At 43.1% G+C, this 20,070-nt stretch overlaps 1 protein-coding gene and 1 long non-coding RNA gene across 2 annotated transcripts; both read right to left on the reverse strand.

Moving 5' to 3' along the window:
- Positions 1-1,462: 1,462 nt before the first annotated feature.
- LOC131316050 (uncharacterized) lies at positions 1,463-6,898 on the reverse strand. Its single transcript, XR_009196985.1, has 3 exons — positions 6,450-6,898; positions 4,180-4,325; positions 1,463-1,756 (listed from the first exon to the last, which is right to left on the reverse strand). It is a non-coding gene; the product is annotated as an uncharacterized LOC131316050 (long non-coding RNA).
- Positions 6,899-11,069: 4,171 nt separating this feature from the next.
- Positions 11,070-11,615, reverse strand: LOC131317404 (uncharacterized). The gene has a single exon (XM_058346960.1). The coding sequence runs from the start codon at positions 11,613-11,615 to the stop codon at positions 11,070-11,072; it is 546 nt and encodes a 181-aa protein (XP_058202943.1).
- Positions 11,616-20,070: the final 8,455 nt, after the last annotated feature.

The following is a 20,070-nucleotide window of genomic DNA, read 5'->3' on the forward strand; positions in this document are numbered from 1 at the left end:
AGCATATTACTAGCATAAATGATACGTGCATGCAAGGCATATCAATAGATTGGAAAAAAGAGCAGATTGTGGATACTACTTTAACAAAACTGTAGAAACCAATTCACCCGTACATGCGATACTTTTATAATGAGTGCATAAGAGATCACAGTTAAAAAATGTGACAAAGGAATAAAAAGATTCAATTCACGGAACTTCACCGTTTCAAAGCACTTCAAAATTTCAATTCTCAGAGATTACACCTCATAATTGGATGCAACAATGTAAAATAGTAATGGTTTTTTTGCAAATGCTTATGTAAACAACTTTTTACCGAGAGAGAAACAATGGGTGTAGTTGGTGTTCCATCAATTGTTGCCGAATTCTAAACTTAGAAAGTTCAAAAAAGGAAAACAAATTATATTATGCGGCATAAATATTAATCAGATGAAGGAAACATGAAAAAACACAATTGGCCGAAGAAAGCAACCCAATAGCTATATTAAAACTCTGAGTTTCTGCAAAATTGCTGTCATATATTCAACCATTTATGAAGATCAAAAAATTAGCAGAGTAAGGATTCAACAACTAAGCACATACCATACCAAACAATGTTAGTAAAAATAACCACGATTACTGACTTGTTAATCTCATTCTCCTCCGGCTACTTCTTCCTTTAGTATTTGATCAGCTTAAATTTTACACTCAGGAACCCATTACACAACGTACTTTACTGTAATATTGACTAAATGAAACTACTATTCTAGGATACGTTTATTGGCTGAGTCAAACTTCAGATGAAAAGGATTCATACTTTAGCACATACTAGTACTTGACAAAATCAACAAATGATTCTAGGATTTGTTTGTTGAATATGTCTTCGATTCTCGCCGATCAAAAAAATAATATCTTTGATTCTTCTCCAACTACAGACGAGAGAGCAAAAAATACAATGAAGTCGAAGATGAGAACGAAACGAGAGGTTAATCATCACATATTAGGAGAACTGAAGAACAAGGAACTAACCTGTAACTCAAGATTAAAACCCTAGAATAGCAGCCAACACCAGCTTGAGAAATCTCAAACAGCTCAAGAAATCTTGCACGAGTTCGTGGAGTACGATTGGGAGATCTGGATTTGGGCGCCAATCGATTTCTACGATTGGGAGATCTGGATTTGGGCGCCACTACGAAATCGAGTGAAAATTTTGAAACGGTGTGCGATATGGGGCGCGAAGCTATTTTTGCACCTCTTATATTTGGGCAGAATGCTATAGATGGATAAATGAAACGCTATATAATATCCTTCTGTGTGGTTCCTTTGTTTGAACTTAAGGAAAACGCTATAATTGCCAACCTTCTATAGCATTCGCAAAAAAACGCTATAAACTTAAGCTATGAAAAGTGAGATTTGTTGTAGTGGACGGAGGCACACTTAGAACCAAAACCATTCTGAATTATGGAAACAACATCAACAAAATTCGTAGTATACTTGATAGTACACAGCAAAACCATTCCAGAATCACACCCACCCACAGACATCTTAGTTGATACCCCCAATGGTAGAAGAATTAATATAGACACAGCAGCAGCAATTCATCATCAGCAAGTTACTAACACCAAAATGCACGTACGTACCTTGAATTTTTCTTTTCCTTCACAAAATCTTTCTAATGCAATGACTTGATGGTATCAGGCTGCCTGCAGCTTTAGCCTTTCTTCCTCATTTGAAGCGTCTTTTATTATAATTTTAAGGCTCTCCAAAGTTCATCCATTTTCTGCAAAAACACTCTCTCAGCCATTCTTCATCAAATTGCAATTTTAGCTGAAAACTTGTATGTATTGAATGAACAAAATAAATATATACTGAGCAAACAAGGGCACCAGAAACAAGTTCCTAGATGGACATTTATTCAATGGTTAGCCATCCTAAGAAGACTACCAAGCCACACGATACCTTCTACTATGAGCCATAGTGCACCAGTTTAATGTTTAGTTGTACTTCTTATGATCAAGCAATACTATGATTGTAATGTCAAGTAACATCTTCCCTAATCACTACAAGGACACTTATTGAAGTGAATTAACTTAGAACTCCCATTGGAGCCCGCCGCTTGTATCCATACTATTTGCTTCCAATTCCGCTTGTATATAATCCTTCTGTGTGGTTCCTTTGCTTGAACATAGAAAAACGCTATAATTGCTACCCTTTATAGCCTTCCCAAAAGACGCTATAAACTTGAGCTATAAAAAGTGATAGTTGTTGCAGTGGTAATACATATATAAATAAGGGATTCACACTTACAAGGAGAGTTTTGTAACTGTTGCGAGATGTTTAGGCTTTGGGGTTTGGTCTCTACTGAAGTTGACGTCTATTTCAAACTGATATGAATAATTCCTTTTTGGCACACCACCCAAGAAAGTTTACATAAAAATTCAACTCCCCATAGTATCCACAACAATGAGTCGAACGTTTGGCTTGCAAGCTGAAAGAGGCTTTGTAGAGCCTACAACGATCTCCTTCAGAACCGTGACTTCAAACAGAGTACTACCGATCCCTCTTTGTTCACATGCAACCTAGTACAATTGTTCTATTGTTTTGTTATAAATGATCCACTTATCACTGTGGGTGGTTTTATTGAAATTTAGAGTTCCAAGCTCCTTCTACACAAAAAATTGGCATATAGGATTTTAGGCAAAGTAACGTGTACTTGTTGATTTAGAATATAGCCTACTAACAGACGAAAAAGTTGAGAGTAGGACTCGATAAAGTATGTGCTGGGTCTTGTTTAGCATAATGAAAATGATGAGAGTGGAGGCCTTGAGTGACAAATTAGAAGTCAGAGATGCCTTGTTGATTCTGAATGGCCAGGGCTTGAGTCTGATAGAACTAGAGGGGATAAGGGCAATGCAAACCTAGCTTCCCAAGTGCAAATACTACTACTTCCTCGGCTAGTGTAGCTAAACAATGGGCTAACCCACCAAAATTCCACGAACTTAGCTAGAAAGTGAGCCTAGAACGCAACCATGATCCTTAATTTGGTCAAGTACCAGTCGAAGACCACACAGCTCCAAGAGCAAGAGGGGCATATCCAATCTCCGAAGGTTCTACTACCCAAAGGTGACTCGATACTAGGTGGCACCTCTAAAGTATCTAACTTCCTTTCCTAAATTGATAAAACGAAAAGGAAGCAGTTATAAAAGACTGAGAAGCACCAGTATCAAACAAGTATAAAAACACATGTGCTACTTGAAAAGAAGATACCACTGATCACAGATTTTGCTGACTGATCCAGCTCCATGTCTCAGCCTTTTCCTTGACCAGAACTCTACCTGTGTTGGTTCTAAAGTTCCTCAGTTGCTACACCTAGGGGCCCAGGTGGAGATTAGGAAAACACCATAGTAAATTCGAATTTTTCCACAAACCTAGCATTCAGACAATCGGAGAAAGTAATATAGATAAATTAAGAAATACGCACATTTTCCCGTGTCTCCCATATGCCCTAGACATGGGAGTTAAGATGAAATATGCAGCAAACACATGTCCTTAGGTCCATCTCCAAACACTGGTTGGCTCATAAATGTATGCAGTAATATGTGTGAAATAGAATTTGTGCAATGGAAATTTTAATAAGAGTAGCGTAGCCCTAAGCGGTTGAAATCAATCGATTTAGGTAACAATGCAACCAATATCAAAACAAGAATTTTGCCATACCTCTTACGTCTTGCAAGCGCATTCTCAACTTACTTTCATCTTGAGCAGGCTAGAGAAATTTAGAAATTTTGATTGTGTTGAGACAGAATGTGGTTGTGCAATTAATCCTTTACGAAAATAAAATATCCAAACTCCCATCTATCTATTCTAATGTTCCAATCTCTAATATATAAAGGAAATAAGCCCTATCATTCTTTTTTCATTCCAAGTTTGACCACCTAAGAAAAGTTTTTCCCAATTGAAAAGTAGAATCTGCAATAAACCCTACAGGCATATAATTAAACCTCGGGAAAGACCGACATTACATTACGCTAATAGTTTTCATGAGAAGCCATGGTTCCAAAAAGTACCAATACCCAGAGTTTGAACGAGTTTGAACACCAAGACAAAGGAACATCCAGCTAAAAATAAGAGTCCATAAAAGACAGCCAAAACAAAAGTAACTCCAGGAGGTAAGGTAAGATGATGAACTTGATGTTCATATACCTTTATTTTGGGAAAGTGATTACTGCACAAACTGATGCACGTCGATATCCTATCAACTTTTTTAGAATCCTCGATTCTTCAGCAACGTCCATTGACTTCAGCTTAATTCTCATGCTTTGTAGCTTTGGAGATTTGGCTAACAAAAGCTAACAAAACCACAGCAATAATATACTGGTATTAGGCTACGGATATGATGAGTTACATAGAGGACAAAACCACACAGTATGAATTGTTATAGTCGTTGAGAATGGCCAAAGGGAACTACAATGACAAGCGTGAGAATATTAGTTCACTTTCCTCTAACTCGTTGCAAAAGTTGAAAGACTAGGGAATGCTAAATTCTAGAGGCAATATTGGTGCCTCTATCACCTGATTAAAACTGAAAATATATAGAGAACAAATAGGAATAAGTAGCCACAAATTCAAAGTAGGTCGCATGTTTAAACTGATCAAAGACAAATCACTTTAGGGACAAATCCCTGGTTCAAACACACTGAGCATGCGGTTTAGCTAAATATGCTATCAAGGACATAATCACTTTCCTTATCAAGTAATGGAACAATAACCACTAAAGATGCCAATGAACAACCCTAGAAATTAGCTCCCAAAATTCTTTATAGAGCTCTAGATTACAAATAGCATCAATATCATTGAGAGAATAGTCACTACAAGAAAAATTACATTGGGTGACGAATGAAAATCGTCACAAATTGCTTGTTTTTCGTCACAAATAATATAGGTGACGAAAAAAAATTTGTCGACTAAAGGTTGTCGAGGATTCCTACCTGGTGACGAAATCTATTTTTCGTCACCTATAGTGTCTTTTGATGACAAAATATTTCGTCATCAAAAAGTGAATAATTTGTGACGAAATTTTTTTCCTCGCTTATTGTGCTTTTTGATGACGAAATTTTTTGTCATAAATTATTCCTTTTGGCGACGAAAAAATTCGTCACTAATGAGTTTCATCGGTGACAAAAATTTTCGTTGCAAAAGACGTTTTCATATGGGAAAAAAATCCTTCTTTCTTGCTCCTGCTAGGTTTCGAACCCGAGTCTCTTGAGTTTTTCGCGCAAGCTCTAACCAAATGCACCACACACACTTTTCAGTAAATATTTGAAATATCTAATATATAACATATATGTTTTACATTAAAATATATTTTGAATGCAATTTTGAACCTTTAAACATTAAAATTAGTAATTTTGATAAACATGAAAGTTGTAGGCAATTGAGTTATTGTTCAAACACAATTTGAATTATCTCAATCGGAGTTTTTAGTAAAGAGTTATGTCCGAAATACATTTAGTGACGAAGCGCAATTTATAAATTTCGTCACGAAAGGTACCCATTTGATGACGAAATATATTTTTCGTCCCTGAAAGCGTTAAAATGGTGACGAAATTATTTTTCGTCACCAAAGTTAAGCATTTGGTGACGAAAAAAATATTTCGTTACTAAATTGGTCTCATTTAGCAACGAAATATATTTTTTGTCACCAAATGATTATCTTTGGCGACAAAAAATAATTTCGTCACCTTTTTTAAGCTTTTGGTGACGAAAAATGTATTTCTTCGCCAAATGGGTACTTTTGGGGACGAAAATATTTTTTTCGTCGCTAAACAGGTATAATTGATGACAAAATTATTTCGTCACGGAAGATGTCAAAACGGTGACGAATTTATTTTTTCGTCGCCAAGTATACTCATTTAGTGACAAAATTAAATTTCGTCGCCACTTTTTCGTCACCAATTTTGATTTTTCTTGTAGTGAGTAGATCACCAGAATCTAAACAAGGCCAACCCATATGCTAAATCGAATAAATTCAGTGAAGAGAACAAAATATACTACCAACTCCGAATAGTGAATTTTGAGACAAATAGTGAGTAGGTTGGAATGAATCAACACAAAAGCCCCAAATCCCAAAATCACAAACCCCCGAAATCACATAGACCAAAAAAACCCCTAATTTCTAATGCACAATGCAGAATCACAAACCCCCAAAATCCAACCCTAAAATTGCTTAACCGTACATATATGTCAGGCAAATATTTAAGATATTTGCGGTCGAAGTGGCTGGGTTTGTGCATATTCGAAAGCTTCTCACTCTAAAACTAGGTTTGTGACTGAGTTCGTGCAATGGTTCAATCTGCTGTTTGATGGCATGGTTCAATCTGATGTTTGATGGCAAATCGACATTGAAGGAGAGAGAGAGAAGAACAAACCCATTTAGATTAGATTTTTGGAAAAATAGATGAGAATGACCAAACCTTTGGATGGAACTCAATACAAAGTGGGTTATCGCCTCTTCAACCCCAAAGAAAACGGCTCTCCGAGAAAACGGTGTAGATTTTCCGGCAACGGCACCGTGGAGGTGGAGAGGGAGGAGGCGGTAGTGGTTGTGACATCGGAAGGGATTGATTTGTGAGGTTGTTTGAGGATAAGCTCAGGGCACCATTTCTTCCCAAATCGATTGGAACTTCAGCGGTTGTCCATCTGCTTGTATAGATAGATCGATTAGTAGTCCGTCTTTTGCTACGCCATGCGTGTTGCAGTTGAAATTATAGAAGCTAAGTTCAGAGAAAGAGAGAGCGAGAGAGTTAGGGTTTGAAATTGAAATCAGGAAGAGAGAGAAGGGATTTCGGCCCAAACTGATTTTGGCATCTTTTATATTTCCCACAAAATAATGGAGAACGCTATAATTGAGTTTACCGGAACGCTGTGAAAGTCCTTCCGCTTCGCTACAGTACCTTGAACGCTATCTTACCTCTAAATGCAACTCTACTTACAACATTTTTTAAAGAACGCTATAATATTAAGCTATTAAAACTCATGTTTGTTGTAGTGCCAGGTTGATCACCGAAAGGAACCTCCGGTGGTACCCCTAATGAAGTTGCCAGGCAACATGCTTCCTCCTCAACAGCCGGCCTTCCGTCGATGCTTAGATCGCCTTTTTGTATTTCTCTTTTTTGTATTTGGGACCAACATAAAATAGTTTCCCACTGTCGAGCCCCTATGTTTGTAGGAGTTTTTAAATGAAAGTTCAATTTCCATTCAATTTCATAGTTTTACACTTCATGCATGTTGGCCCATGTATTGCACTTCATGCACATGGTTTGATATTGTTCTAGCCCAGCTTGTGCCGTATCTAGCCCCTGCTTCGGCAGTAACCTACAGCTGGGTAGGGTTCTACCGGAGCAAAGAATAGGCAAAAGCTGGGCATGCCCTCTTCAGGAACTGAAAGAGCATGCCTTGGTACCCTTCAGGTCTTAACGAGGACTTGAGTGAGCACAAGAATCCCATCAAGGGTAACAAGCCAATTGTTAAACAAAGAATTGCAAAACAAGAACTTTATTTGAAAAAAAAAAAAAAATTTGCTGAAGGCTTTACACAAATAGCCAACCATTTAAAAAAAAGAAAAAAAAAGGTTTAAAGACTTGAGCATAAAACTTCCTAAGCAGCTGTGCATTCCAATGGTTCGGTATAGCCATGCCATCCATCTTGGAGAGCTCATAAGAACCGTAGCCCACCTTTTTAACAACCCGAAATGGGTCCTCCCAATTGGGCATGAATTTCTTCAACTCAAGCTTCTGGACCACTTGCCGAAGGACAAGGTCGTCAACATTGAAAGACCGGGTTCGTATGTTCTTGTTTATAGCTCCGGGCCAACTGCTGCTGATAAGCTGCATACTTAATGTGGTTGTTATCTCGGAGCTCGTCAATATGATCGGCTTCAGCGGCCAACATGGCATTATTCGCCGGGACGTCGAAAGTAGCAGTTCGAGCTGTAGGGCGAGTGACCACCACCGGGAGCACTGCTTCAATGCCGAACGCCATACAATAAGGGGTCCGACCGATGCCATGCCATGGAGTGGTGCGACAGTCCCACAACACATCGGGCAACTCGGCTGTCCATTTGCTGCGCTAATTGGAGAGTCGGCGCTTTAGTCCGGTGGAAATAGCCTTGTTGGCAGCTTCAGCTTGCCCATTCCCCTGAGGATAAGATACGGAGGCCGTTTTCATCTGGATATTGCATTGTTTGTACAGGGACTTGATAGCGTCGGCCACAAATTGGGTGCTATTGTCAGACACAATGGCATATGGCACACCGAACCGAGTAAAGATTTGCTTCCAGAGGAAACACTCTACATCGGCGGTCTTGATGGTTATGAGCACCTTGGCCTCCACCCACTTGGTATAATAGTCTATGGCAGTAATGATGTGCGTGAAACCGCCGGGGGCTTTAGGCAGCTTTCCGATAATGTCAACCCCCCATTGGGCGGAAGGCCAAGGGCTGGAAACTAGGTTTAGGGGCAGGGTCAGCTGGTGGAGAAGCGGAGAGTGCTTTTGGCCCAGCTCGCATTGCTTGGCAAACTCGGTAGCTGAGTGCACCATCTTCTTCCACCAGTAACCTTGGGAACGAGCATGGTCGGCCAAGGATCGGCCGCCAGTATGGCAGCCAGCACTCCCTCCATGGAGTTCTTTGAGGATGTCTGGTACCTCTTGCTCGTGAACCACACAGAGATCAGGACCAGTGTAAGATCGGCGATATAGAATACCAGAGGGTTGAGAAAATATGAGGCGGATTGGCAACAAATCTTATGTGCCACCTTGCGATCGGTGGGAAGGCTGGCATGCTTCAAATAGGAGACAAGGGGGTCCATCCAACTAGGTGCCAGATGAATGTCCATGACCTTTCGTAGATTTGGCTCGATGCTCGGCGAAGGGATTTCGCCAAGGACTATTGTTCAACTGCCGTCATGCGTGGCACAGAAAGCTCCGAGGCCAGCTAGGGCATCGGCGTACAAGTTGAGATCACGATCAACATGATCAAAGAACACATTCCTAAACGAACCGGTCAAGGCAATGACTTGGCTCATGTACTTGTTCATGCATGCATCCTTGGCTTTATAATCATCATTGAGCAGGTTTACGACGAGCTGAGAGTCGTTATGAACCTGAACTTCTTCGGCGCACATATGCCATGCCAATCTGAGCTCGGCAATTAAAGCTTCGTACTCAGCCTCATTGTTGGTAGCATGGAAGCCAATGCTGAGGGCATGCTCATGCATTGTTTCCCTCGGTGATACCAACACTATCCCGGCGCCGGCCCCTCAATTGTTAGACGCTCCATCGACGTGAACATGCCAGGCATGGCCAGTGAAAATTTTTGCTCGGTGAGAAGGGATGGGGCGCTTAGTGATAAATTTGGCATGCGTTGGGTGGCTCGATCGTGGTTCAGGAGCTAGCATGGCTGAATCATCAATTTGCACGGACTCTTCCCCATTTTCATTCAGGACTAAGCCGGGAGAGAACTCGGCGACAAAGTTATCCAACACCTGTCCTTTGATCGCCATTCAGGGCTAATATTGAATATCAAATTTAGCCAACTCTAGGGACCATTTGCAGAGCCTGTTTGACAAGTCTGCCTTCTGGAGGATACCCTTCAACGGGTACTCGGTGATAACCACAATAGTGAAACTTTGGAAATATGGCAAGAGCTTCCTCTTCGCCGTGACCAACGTAAGAGCCAATTTCTCGATTCACATATAGCGGGTCTCGATGGGTAGCAGCATCTTGCTGATGTAATAAATTGGTTGTTGGTCGGTGCCATGCTCGATGCCTTCTTGCCGAACCAACGCTACACTCATGGCATGCTCGGATACGACGAGGTAGAGGTAGAGCTCTTCTTCTTCCTTTGGCATAACAAGCAAGGGGGCTCGGGATAAGCACACCTTCAGTTTAATCAGAGCGTAATCGCACTCCGCCGTCCAAATAAAGCTTCTTCGGCTATTTTCCCTTGAATGATTGAAAAAATGGACGACGGACATCTGAGGACTTGCTGATGAAATGGTTAAGGGCAGCAGCCATGCCAGCGAGATACTGGACCTCCTTCACCGTGGCTTGGCCTTAAGTTCCTGGATGGCTTTGATCTGACTTGGGTCGGCTTCAATTCCTCGATGTATGACCAAGTGTCCAAGGAACGTGCTAGACCCAACACCAAATGCACATTTTTCGGCATTAAGCTTCAAGCCAAACTTCTTCAGCACGTCGAAAATTTTGCCGAGGTGGAGAAGATGGTCGGCTGCATCCTTGCACTTGGCAACCATATCGTCGATATAAGCCTCCAGTACCCGGCTGAGTAAGCCTTTGAATAGCAGGGCTATCATACGCTGAAACGTAGCCCCGACATTCTTCAGACCAAAAGGCATCACCAGGTAACAGTAGGTGCCGTTGGACGTGATGAAGGCTGTCTTCTCCTGATCCCCCTCATCCATAGCAATTTGGTGATACCTCCAGTATGCATCAATGAAGCTCAATCGCACGTTTCCAGCAGTGGCGTTTAATAATTGGTTAATCCATGGACAGGGGAAACAATCCTTGGGGCATGCGTCATTTAGGTCGGTGAAATCGATTCACACTCGCCATTTGCCATTTTTCTTTTGGACTACCACCGAATTTGCCAACCAAGTTGGATACTGAACCTCACAAATTGCTCCGGCGTCAATGTGGTGTTCAACCTCCTCATTCACAGCATCCGCGTGCATCGCCAAGGCTCGGTGAGGCTTTTGCACGATAGGCCTCCTTCCTGGATCAACGTTCAAAGAGTGCTTAATCATATCAGGGCTCACGCCTGACATTTTATACGGGATCCAGGCAAAGACTTCTATATTATCCTTGAGGAATTGGACCAACTAATCACGCTCGATTTCATCGAGTTCTGAGCTGACCAAAAAATACCGAGTTCCATCCTCATCAATTGGTATTCGAACCAGATCCTCCATGGCTCTGTCACAAGCCGGTCTGCCGATCTCATCTGGTCCCTGTAGTGCTTCCTTCATTGCTTTGTTGGGCTTGCTCCCCTATGACAACTCAAAGACTTCAATCCACTAAACTTCCTTTGCCTTGCCATTTTCGCTGACAGAATTAACAAAACATTTTTTGGAAGCCATTTGATCGCCCCTAATGGTTTCTTGTTGTCCAGACTCGCTGATAAACCGAACGCATTGGTAGAGTGTTGATGCAATAGCCTTCATGCCGTGCAACCAATTGCGACCCATAATGGCATTGTAAGGGCTCAGCAAGTTGACCACAATAAACTCCACATTCAGCTGCATCGAACTGACATAGACCGGGAGTACGATCTTGCCAATCTGATAGATCGGAATCCCAGTAAAGCCAACTAGGGGGGCATTCACCGGGGTTAATTGATATTGGGTGAGGACAAGGGCCTTGAACGCCGAGTAATACAGAATCTCTACCGAACTACCTTGATCTATCAACACTCGACGGACCATCTTCCATTGGAACGGTATTGAGAGGACCAAAGCATCATTGTGGGGAAAAGAGACCCCCTCCATATCTTGCTCGGTGAACATGATCTCCCACGTATGACAAGCATCTATCTTACGCTTCGAAGATGGTTGTATCATCATGACCTCGGAAAGAGAAGGCTAATATAGCTCTATGTGGCGTTCATTGGCCCGGCCTTGATCCATCGGACCATGTATGCATTGTACCACACCATCTAGGACGCGGGCCATCGACTGAACCCCTACGTCTGGCGACTTAGTCCAATCGATCCACCAATCCATCCTACCCTGTTGGACAAGCTCTTCAAGATAGAGTTTAAACGGCTGGCATGCCGTCGTATAATGGCCCTATTCATTGTGGAGTGAATAATATACATTCGGCTCATTCCCATCAGCGATCCCTAACTTTTTCGCTACTCCTGTTAGCCATTTGAATCCAAGTATCCGTCCACATTCTCGGAGCATACGGAAGATGGGTTCTCTGAAATAGGTGGTGATGGTGAGGTGGTTCCGTCCATCGCTCGGCGGTCAGTCCCATGTCTTGCTGCCTCCCTTATTTTTGCCAACTCCGGCGCTCTCCCTTTTGGCAATAGTGTTAACTTGCTTCTTCACCTCCTTTGCAACTGGTTTGGTTAGGTTGACAACTTCTGCAACACTGGAGCCCTCGATATATTCCTCAAGTTTGATATAACCGGCAATGATTTGCATCAGATCCGACATGTCGCATGGCGGACGGAGCATCAATTCTTTGGAAAGATCTAAGGACCGATCCAGACATCTCGGGAAACAACGTCCCTTGAACGCTTGTCGAAGAACAAAATTCGGGGTCCCTAACCGTCGATGTAGATGGACAAATTCAATTAGTGCTTTGACTAGCACTAGATTGTAACAGCTTCTCGTGCAACTTGACCAGAACCCTAATTCATCGTCGGAACCCCTGATCTGCAAAATAGACAAGATGTGAGTGCACCTTTGCCTCTCGTGGCAAAGGCCCTCCGATGCCTTTGTTAGTATCTCGTACTAAAGAAACCCTAACTATCAATAGGAAAATATCGAATAATGCAACGTATTGCGTACCTTTTGCCTCTAGGTTTACCTCATATTTATAGATTTTCGTATGCTTGTTGCCCAAGCATCTCTGTTGCCATAGGATTCCTAACTCGTATAGGAAACCCAGGATATCAAGGATTCTCGTTTCCTTTATCAGTTTATGGAAAATAGACCTTTTAGGATTCTTTTCCATTACGGGCCGAACATCCCATTCTCATTGGGTATCTTAACCAGATCCTATATTCCCGGGATCTTATTCCTTTACGGGACATGACTATTCTGGAATCTTCCAAAGTATTCCCTCTGCTCTTACTTTTAATTGGAGCTCTTTCTTTGTTCGGCCGTCTCATGGCCGAACAGACGGCTTGGACCAGTTACTTCTCATGTCACTGGTCCATTTTGTCGAACATTATCTAGCACGATGACTGTCCTGTCTATATTCAAACTATGGTCCCACGTGCCATTTATTCGGATATTAATTGCATTGCTTTTAACCCATCATCTCTCATATCACGTACTTGGTTCTTACTTCATTTGTTCGGCTGTATCATAACCGAACAGTCGGCTTGGACCAGCTACTTCACTTGTAACTTGGTCCAAAGTAATCGGAATGTCTCTATCTGCCGAACAGTCAGTTTATACCCATGACTTCTCATGTCATTGGCCCTTACCGCTGTTCAATGCACTGACCGGCTATCAATCATGTTCAATTTCCCACGTGTTCTTATACACCACGTGTTCGGCAACTAGATGTATCTGTTCGGGAATACCTCCCTACAGTCGACACTCGGCTCAAGTGAGTGTCGTCTCTTGGATCCCGATACTGCTTTTACATTTTCTTGCCTTGGGGAATCCATTTGCTGTTAGGACACCTGGTAGGTGATTCTCTCCCCGGTTCTGGTGTTCACCATAGTCAAGGCTCGACCGCTGCCGCTGACTTCGCACCTTTCCTCTGGGAGTAGCCCCTGGCTGTCTTCCTTTTGTACTTGAGACGGTCCCACAAAATGCGTCGGCGATTGCCGACGGGAATTATGGGCAGAGTGCCTTGGTGAACGCAGTTAGGAATAGCGTGCGGAATGCCCTAGCGAATGTTGTTGTGAATGGGTAGCTGCTCTTTTCCTCAGTCCTCATGTCGTTAGTCCCCAGACCTGGCTACGTAGCGATCATCCCGGCGGTCATGAGACCTAGCAGGATGGTCATGGGAGTTTCCTGCGTCATTCCTCCTGTTGTTGGTCCGAGGTGCCACCATGGTCGGTGTCCGCCCTCCCTGAGATCTCGTGTGAGCGCTCGAAGCTATGGCGGTCGTCTCTGGAGGCAGTGTTCGACATGCATGGCCATTGCCGAACAGCTCGTTATGAGAATTCGCTCGGTGTCTGGACTCCAGATGAATGTGTCCACTAGCGTCCAGACGACACAGTGGACCGAGCCTTGTGAAGGCAGAGGCCCTAGCAGTGTCGGCTGTTTGAGATGGATTGACCTCATTCCTCCTTCGGCGCCGCTCCCTAGATCTAGAGACGGGAGGGGCCTCCTGATGTGGTTGAAGCTCTTGCACCTGCATCCTTAGCTGTAACAACTCTTCTGCCATACTCACTGGGAGCTCTGGCGGAGGAAGTGGAATTGGGTAAAGGCTGGCTGCCGTGCGGTTAACCCCGTTGATATGAAATGAAGTTCCTGCAGCATGGCTACTCGTCCTTGCGATGGTTGAACCCATCATTATGGAGCCATCAGGTCCCCTAGCGGGGGTACTCATGAGCCCTAGATCCGCCCATACTTGTTGAGTTGTTGGGGAGGCTTGATGAGCCTGGGGGTTAGGAAAAAAGTGCGCGAGACTGAGAAGTTGTCCGTCCGCGCTAGTCATGTTTGAATGGAGAGAGAGAAAAGAGGCGAGGAGATAGTACTCCACAAAGATCTGAGTTTGAAGTGTCCCCAGCATAGTCGCCAATTGTGGTGGGGTGCTTTCTCCAGCCGAACCTTGGATGGAATAATGGCTAGATTAAAGTATCTTGGGTGTGATGATGATCTACACAAGTAGTACACGCGTTAGTGCCCAAACCCGGATCGTGGGGAGTCCGGGATAGGCACTCCGACGGTTAAGTCAGCGAGAGAGAAGAAAAGCTTATTAGTTTTAAGTTTTGGGTTTTGGAGGAGAATAATTTATTACCTTCCTCTGTTGATCGATTACACCTTTTATAGGCAAAGAAAAAATGTGGAGACCGGCCCACGCGCATGTAGGTGGACAAATTCAATTAGTGCTTTGATTAGCACTAGATTGTAACAGCTTCTCGTGCCTTTTGACCGGAACCCTAATTCGTCGTCGGAACCCCAGATCTGCAAAACAGACAAGATGTGAGTGCACCTTTGCCTCTCGTGGCAAAGGCCCTCCGATGCCTTTGTTAGTATCTCGTACTGATAATAAACCCTAAATATCGATAGGAAATCACGTATGAATGCAATGTCTTTCGTCCCTTTTGCCTCTAGGTTTACCTCATATTTATAGATATGCGTATGCTTGTTGCCCAAGCATTCCTGTTTGCCCTGGGATTCCTAACTCGTATAGGAAACCCAGGATATCAAGGATTCTCGTTTCCTTTAACAGTTTATTAGAAAAGAGTCCTTTTAGGATTCTTTTCCATTACTGGCTGAACATCCCATACTCGTTGGGTATCTTTCTCAAATCCTATATTCTTGGGATCTCATCCCTTAACGGAATACCACTATTTCTGGACCCTTCCAGAGTGTTCCCTTTACTCCAACATCTGATTGGATTTCTTTCTTTGTTCGGCTGTCTCATCGCCGAACAGACTGCCTAGACCAATCACTTCTCATGTCACTGGTCCATTTTGTCGAACATTATCTAGCACGATGACTGTCCTGTCTATATTCAAACTATGGTCCCACGTACCATTTATTCGGATATCAATTGCATTGCTTTCAACCCGTCATCCCTCGTATCACGTACTTGGTTCTTACTTCATCTATTCGGCTGTATCATAACCGAACAGTCGGCTTGGATCAGCTACTTCACATGTAACTTGGTCCAATGTAATCGGAATGCCTCTATCTGCCGAATAGTCAGTTTATACCCATGACTTCTCATGTCATTGGCCCTTACCGCTGTTCAATGCACTGACCGGCTGTCAGTCATGTTCAATTTCTCACGTGTTCTTATACACCACGTGTTCAGCAACTAGATGTACCAGTTCGGGAATACCTCCCTACAATTGCTCCCCAGCTTTACCTATTTTCCACTGTTCGGGGGTAATGGGTGAAGCTTTTTAGAGACAAACGTTTAGACCTAAACTTCCTCTGATACCGAGCAGTCATAGTTTTTAATACTTATTGATGCTCTTTGGCGCCTTTGTCATTATACCTATTTCGAGGTGTAAACTCTACGTGGCACGTTTCGTATGCCTATCATTAATTTCGAACTGACGTTCTTTTGAACGGCGTCAGAACGGTGCTTGCTTTCCGTTACTTTTTAAGTAACGGTGTGAGACGAGACGTTTTGTCTCCATCCCTGGCACTTAAACCCTAAAGAGGATACTTTTGGATCTTTTCACCAAAACTTAAACTCCCTCCTTCTCTCTCTAAAACCAGGCGAAAATATCCCGCCATCGGCCATCCACCATCGCCGCCATCTGCGAATTCGATTGCGTTTCAGGAAATCGTCAAAGTATCTTTGTAAGATTCTCGTTCTTACTCCATTTTTTAGGGCTATTCTGAGATCTTAGAACCGCTGGTTTTTAGGGCTAGTTCATACCCCTTTCTGACTTCATAGTTTTCTTTTGGTTATCTCCATGGCGGATGATAATGATAACCCTCCTAAACCCAGAAAGTTTAGGAAGTTATGTGAAACCCCTACTGCCATGACGGCATTTAGAGAAAAATATAACATTCCTGAAAATGTAGGACTTGAACTTGCCCCATTAGGAGAGGATAGAGATGCTGGCTCTTGGGACAGGATGTGTATCCTAATTGTATCTATCGTTGTGGGCGGAGTCCGTTTCCCCCTACATCCATTACTCCGCTAGATTCTGAACTGGTATCGTCTTACTCCCATGCAAGTTTCAACCAATGTGTTTAGGCTGATAATGGGGATTATAGCCCTAAATGGGATTCTAGGGACCCAATTGGGAATCTGGGATATTCAATGGTGGTATAGTATAGTACTAAACCCTGAGTACAATACTTACTACGTCAACGTTAGGAGGGCAGACAAACGCCTCGTACTTAATCTGCCAAATTTTGCTCGTGACCACGAGATCGACTTCCTCTATGTAACTGGAGCATTCGAGCCTTTAGGGGAAGATGGCCAAGTGGTGGGGCTCCATTGCCCCCACATATGGGGCTATCCACGTATGCTCTTGCTTTTAATCTTTTGCGATTCTTTGTTCATTGCTTTCTCGTAGCCTTTCTATGTGTCTAATTTTGATTTTTCAATTTCGATCTTGCAGCTGAAAATGCTAACAGGTGTCCTAGACGTGTACCGAGCAACATCCGAACAGAGGATATCAACATCATTTTAAAGTATACAGGCGAGCCTGGTACCCGAATAGCAGGTCGGGGTCGTGACGCTGACGTACTGCTTGGATACGACCCTGCGTACAGAGGAGTTATTGATAGGAGACTCGCCAATCCGAGCACTAGTGCTGCCTCGACTTCGACCGCTCCTCAGCCAAGGATTTTAAGATCCAACACTGGAGTGACAGTTGCTGGTGAGCCAGGTACAATTCCTATATCAGAAGGTGTCCCATTACCCCGCTTGAGACTCCGAAGACCCTCTCTAAGACAGGTCATTTCTCATCATCAACCCGAACAGCCAGTATTGAATCGTGACACCAGCCAATCATCTTCTTCTGGATATTCTCCTTCTCCAAACTCAATAAGTATGTCTCGTCAACCCTTGAATTTAAGTTCTCTGCTTACCGTCTCAACCAGAGGGTGTGGTGCTAGCCGGGTGGCTTCAACTGGCGCCCCTCCCCCACGATCACGTCGCAATAGGGGGGATCTGCACGGTCATCATCTTCTCCTCGAGAAGTGGACACTACTATAGAGGCTAGTGACGTTCATAGAGACAAACGTCCTAGGGTAGATGACCAAACTGGCTCTGCTTCTCAAGCAGATACTGAAACTCATCACCCTTTTTCACCAACTGCCCAAATCCTTCCACAGACGTGGACTCCTCCATTTACTAGGGGAGACCGTCCCGTTCACGTTGGGGACATTGCTGGTTCATCCGAAACAGCACTTGCCCTATAGCTCAAGGGTTGCTGCTCCCAGTTGACATGCAAAAAGAATCCGGATCTGCACCCGACCGGCTTGTGTCCACTGGACTTGTCAGCGGTATCAAGGTAGTGTGTTCTTATGTATATTTCGTATACTATATATCATGTATTGCTACACCCGTTACTTACTGTTCGGTGTTTTGCCAGTCCATTGAAAAGATGGTTACTTTGGGCAAAAAGTACCAAGAAGCTGAGACCGAAAGGATCAAACTGCTAAATGACAACACGCGGTTACTTCGGACAATTTCACGTTTAGAAAGAGAGAGATAAAGCCAAATCTGATTTTGACGGAGCTAAGGGCAAACTCGAGATTGCCGAGGAGAGCCTAAATCAAGCTTTGTCGGAGGTTGATAGCACCAAAAAAGCTGCTTATGAAGAAGGGTACCAGAAGGGTTTTGATGCTACAACTGCTAGCTATGTCGAACAGATGCCGGCTATTCAAGACCAGATCTGGGCTGCTTGCTGGGAGACATGTCTAACCAAACTTGGCATTGCAGATGCCTCCCCTTTCTGGATTGAGAATGAATTGCTGAGCAGCCGGGCTGCAGCTCCCCAAGAGCATGAGGTGCCCCTAGAAGATGATGTTGAGCAGGAAATTGAAGATTTTGCTGGTACAGAGGAAGATATTCCATCTGGCTCTCATCCCGTTCAATCTCCTGTTCGTGAGTCAGTTAACGAACCTATCAACCTCGAAGAGAATCCTTCTGGCAGTGTTGCTACTGCTAAAGTTCGTGCAGAGATCCCAGATGAAACTGCTTCTGAGATTCAGAATCTGGACTAACAGGTAAGTACTTAGTATAAAAAAGTTTTGACGGGTCCTGCGTGACCTTAAGCACTGGCCCTGCATGGCACTAGTACTTTCAATACTTTTGTTTGATACAGGTATTCGGCCCATTGTGGCATAACTTTATAATTTGCTCGGCGCCTCTTGTTTTTTGCTTTGGATGCAAACAGATGTTATCGTACTTGAATGTTTCTAAGTTTCTTGTACTTGAATGCTTCTAATTTTCTCGTATTTTGAATTGCAAACCATACAAGTGTTTCATACTTGTACTTGCTAAGTACTCAACTGTTTTAAGTTTCTCGTACTTGAATAGTTGTGGCTAACATATACTCGATATGTTTTAAGCCAAGCCAAGTGTCTCGTACTTTAAATTCCATACAAATGTTTTCATACTTGTATTCGTTAAGTTTCATGTACTTAGAAAATCACACAAGTGTTTCATACTTGCGTTTAAGTTTCTCGTACTTAAACAAGGCATACAAGTGTTCTCATACTTGTTAAAGTCTAAAAATCTCCCAAGTGTTTCATACTTGTGTTTAAGTTTCACGTCTAAAAATCTCACAAGTGTTTCATCCTTGTGTTTAAGTTTCACATACTTAAATGTATAAGTGCATGTCCCCTGCACCCCAATACGAATGAGGGAAACTAATCTCATAGTTCGTATTTTTAAAACAAATAACAAGAGCTCAACATTTATACTGAAAAAAGTGACTTTATTCATAATCTGTAAAACTAAAGAGGCGTTATTCGTACCCCTTGCAACTAGAATAAAAAAAAAACTAGAACAAGGGAATTATATTTGTAATTCCCACACAAGTACGTAGTGCAATCTAAAACATAACTCCATGCTTCTAAACGAAGAATTTTCGTAGATTATGGACATTCCAAGGCCTCGGAATTGGATTACCATCCAAATCTGCTAATTTATAGGCCCCTATGCCTACAATCTCGGTTACTCGATACGGGCCTTCCCAATTGGCCCCCACCTTGCCTTCGTTGGCCACCTTGGTATTGTCGAGCACTTTCCGTAGTACTAGGTCTCCAACACCAAATTCTCGAGGATGAACATGCTTATTATAGCTCTTCATTAACTGCTCCTGGTAGGAAGCCAGATGGACCAAGGCCCTTTCTCTCCTCTCCTCGGCGAGATCAAGCTCAATTTCAAGGGCCCTATCATTGCCCCCACTTTCGACTAGTGCAAACCTATTGGTCGGAAGACCAACTTCAAGAGGTATAACAGCCTCTGTTCCATAGGCTAATGAATAGGGGGTCTCTCCCATAGACCTCCTAGGCGTTGTTCGATGAGCCCACAGCACTAATGGTAACTCGTCAGGCCACTTCCCTTTTGCTTTATCCAACCTTTTCTTGATTCCATCAAGAATTGTTTTGTTGGAAGCCTCTGCCTGTCCATTACTTTAAGGGTAGGCTGGAGTCGAGTAATAATTCCTTATTCCATACT

Source organism: Rhododendron vialii, chromosome 2a (assembly GCF_030253575.1).
Source record: "Rhododendron vialii isolate Sample 1 chromosome 2a, ASM3025357v1".
Taxonomy (NCBI): domain Eukaryota; kingdom Viridiplantae; phylum Streptophyta; class Magnoliopsida; order Ericales; family Ericaceae; genus Rhododendron; species Rhododendron vialii.

What these genes read in the sequence shown, in the direction of transcription:
- LOC131317404 (XM_058346960.1), bottom strand. Translation starts at nt 11,615, where the DNA reads ATGATGATACAACCATCTTCGAAGCGTAAGATAGATGCTTGTCATACG.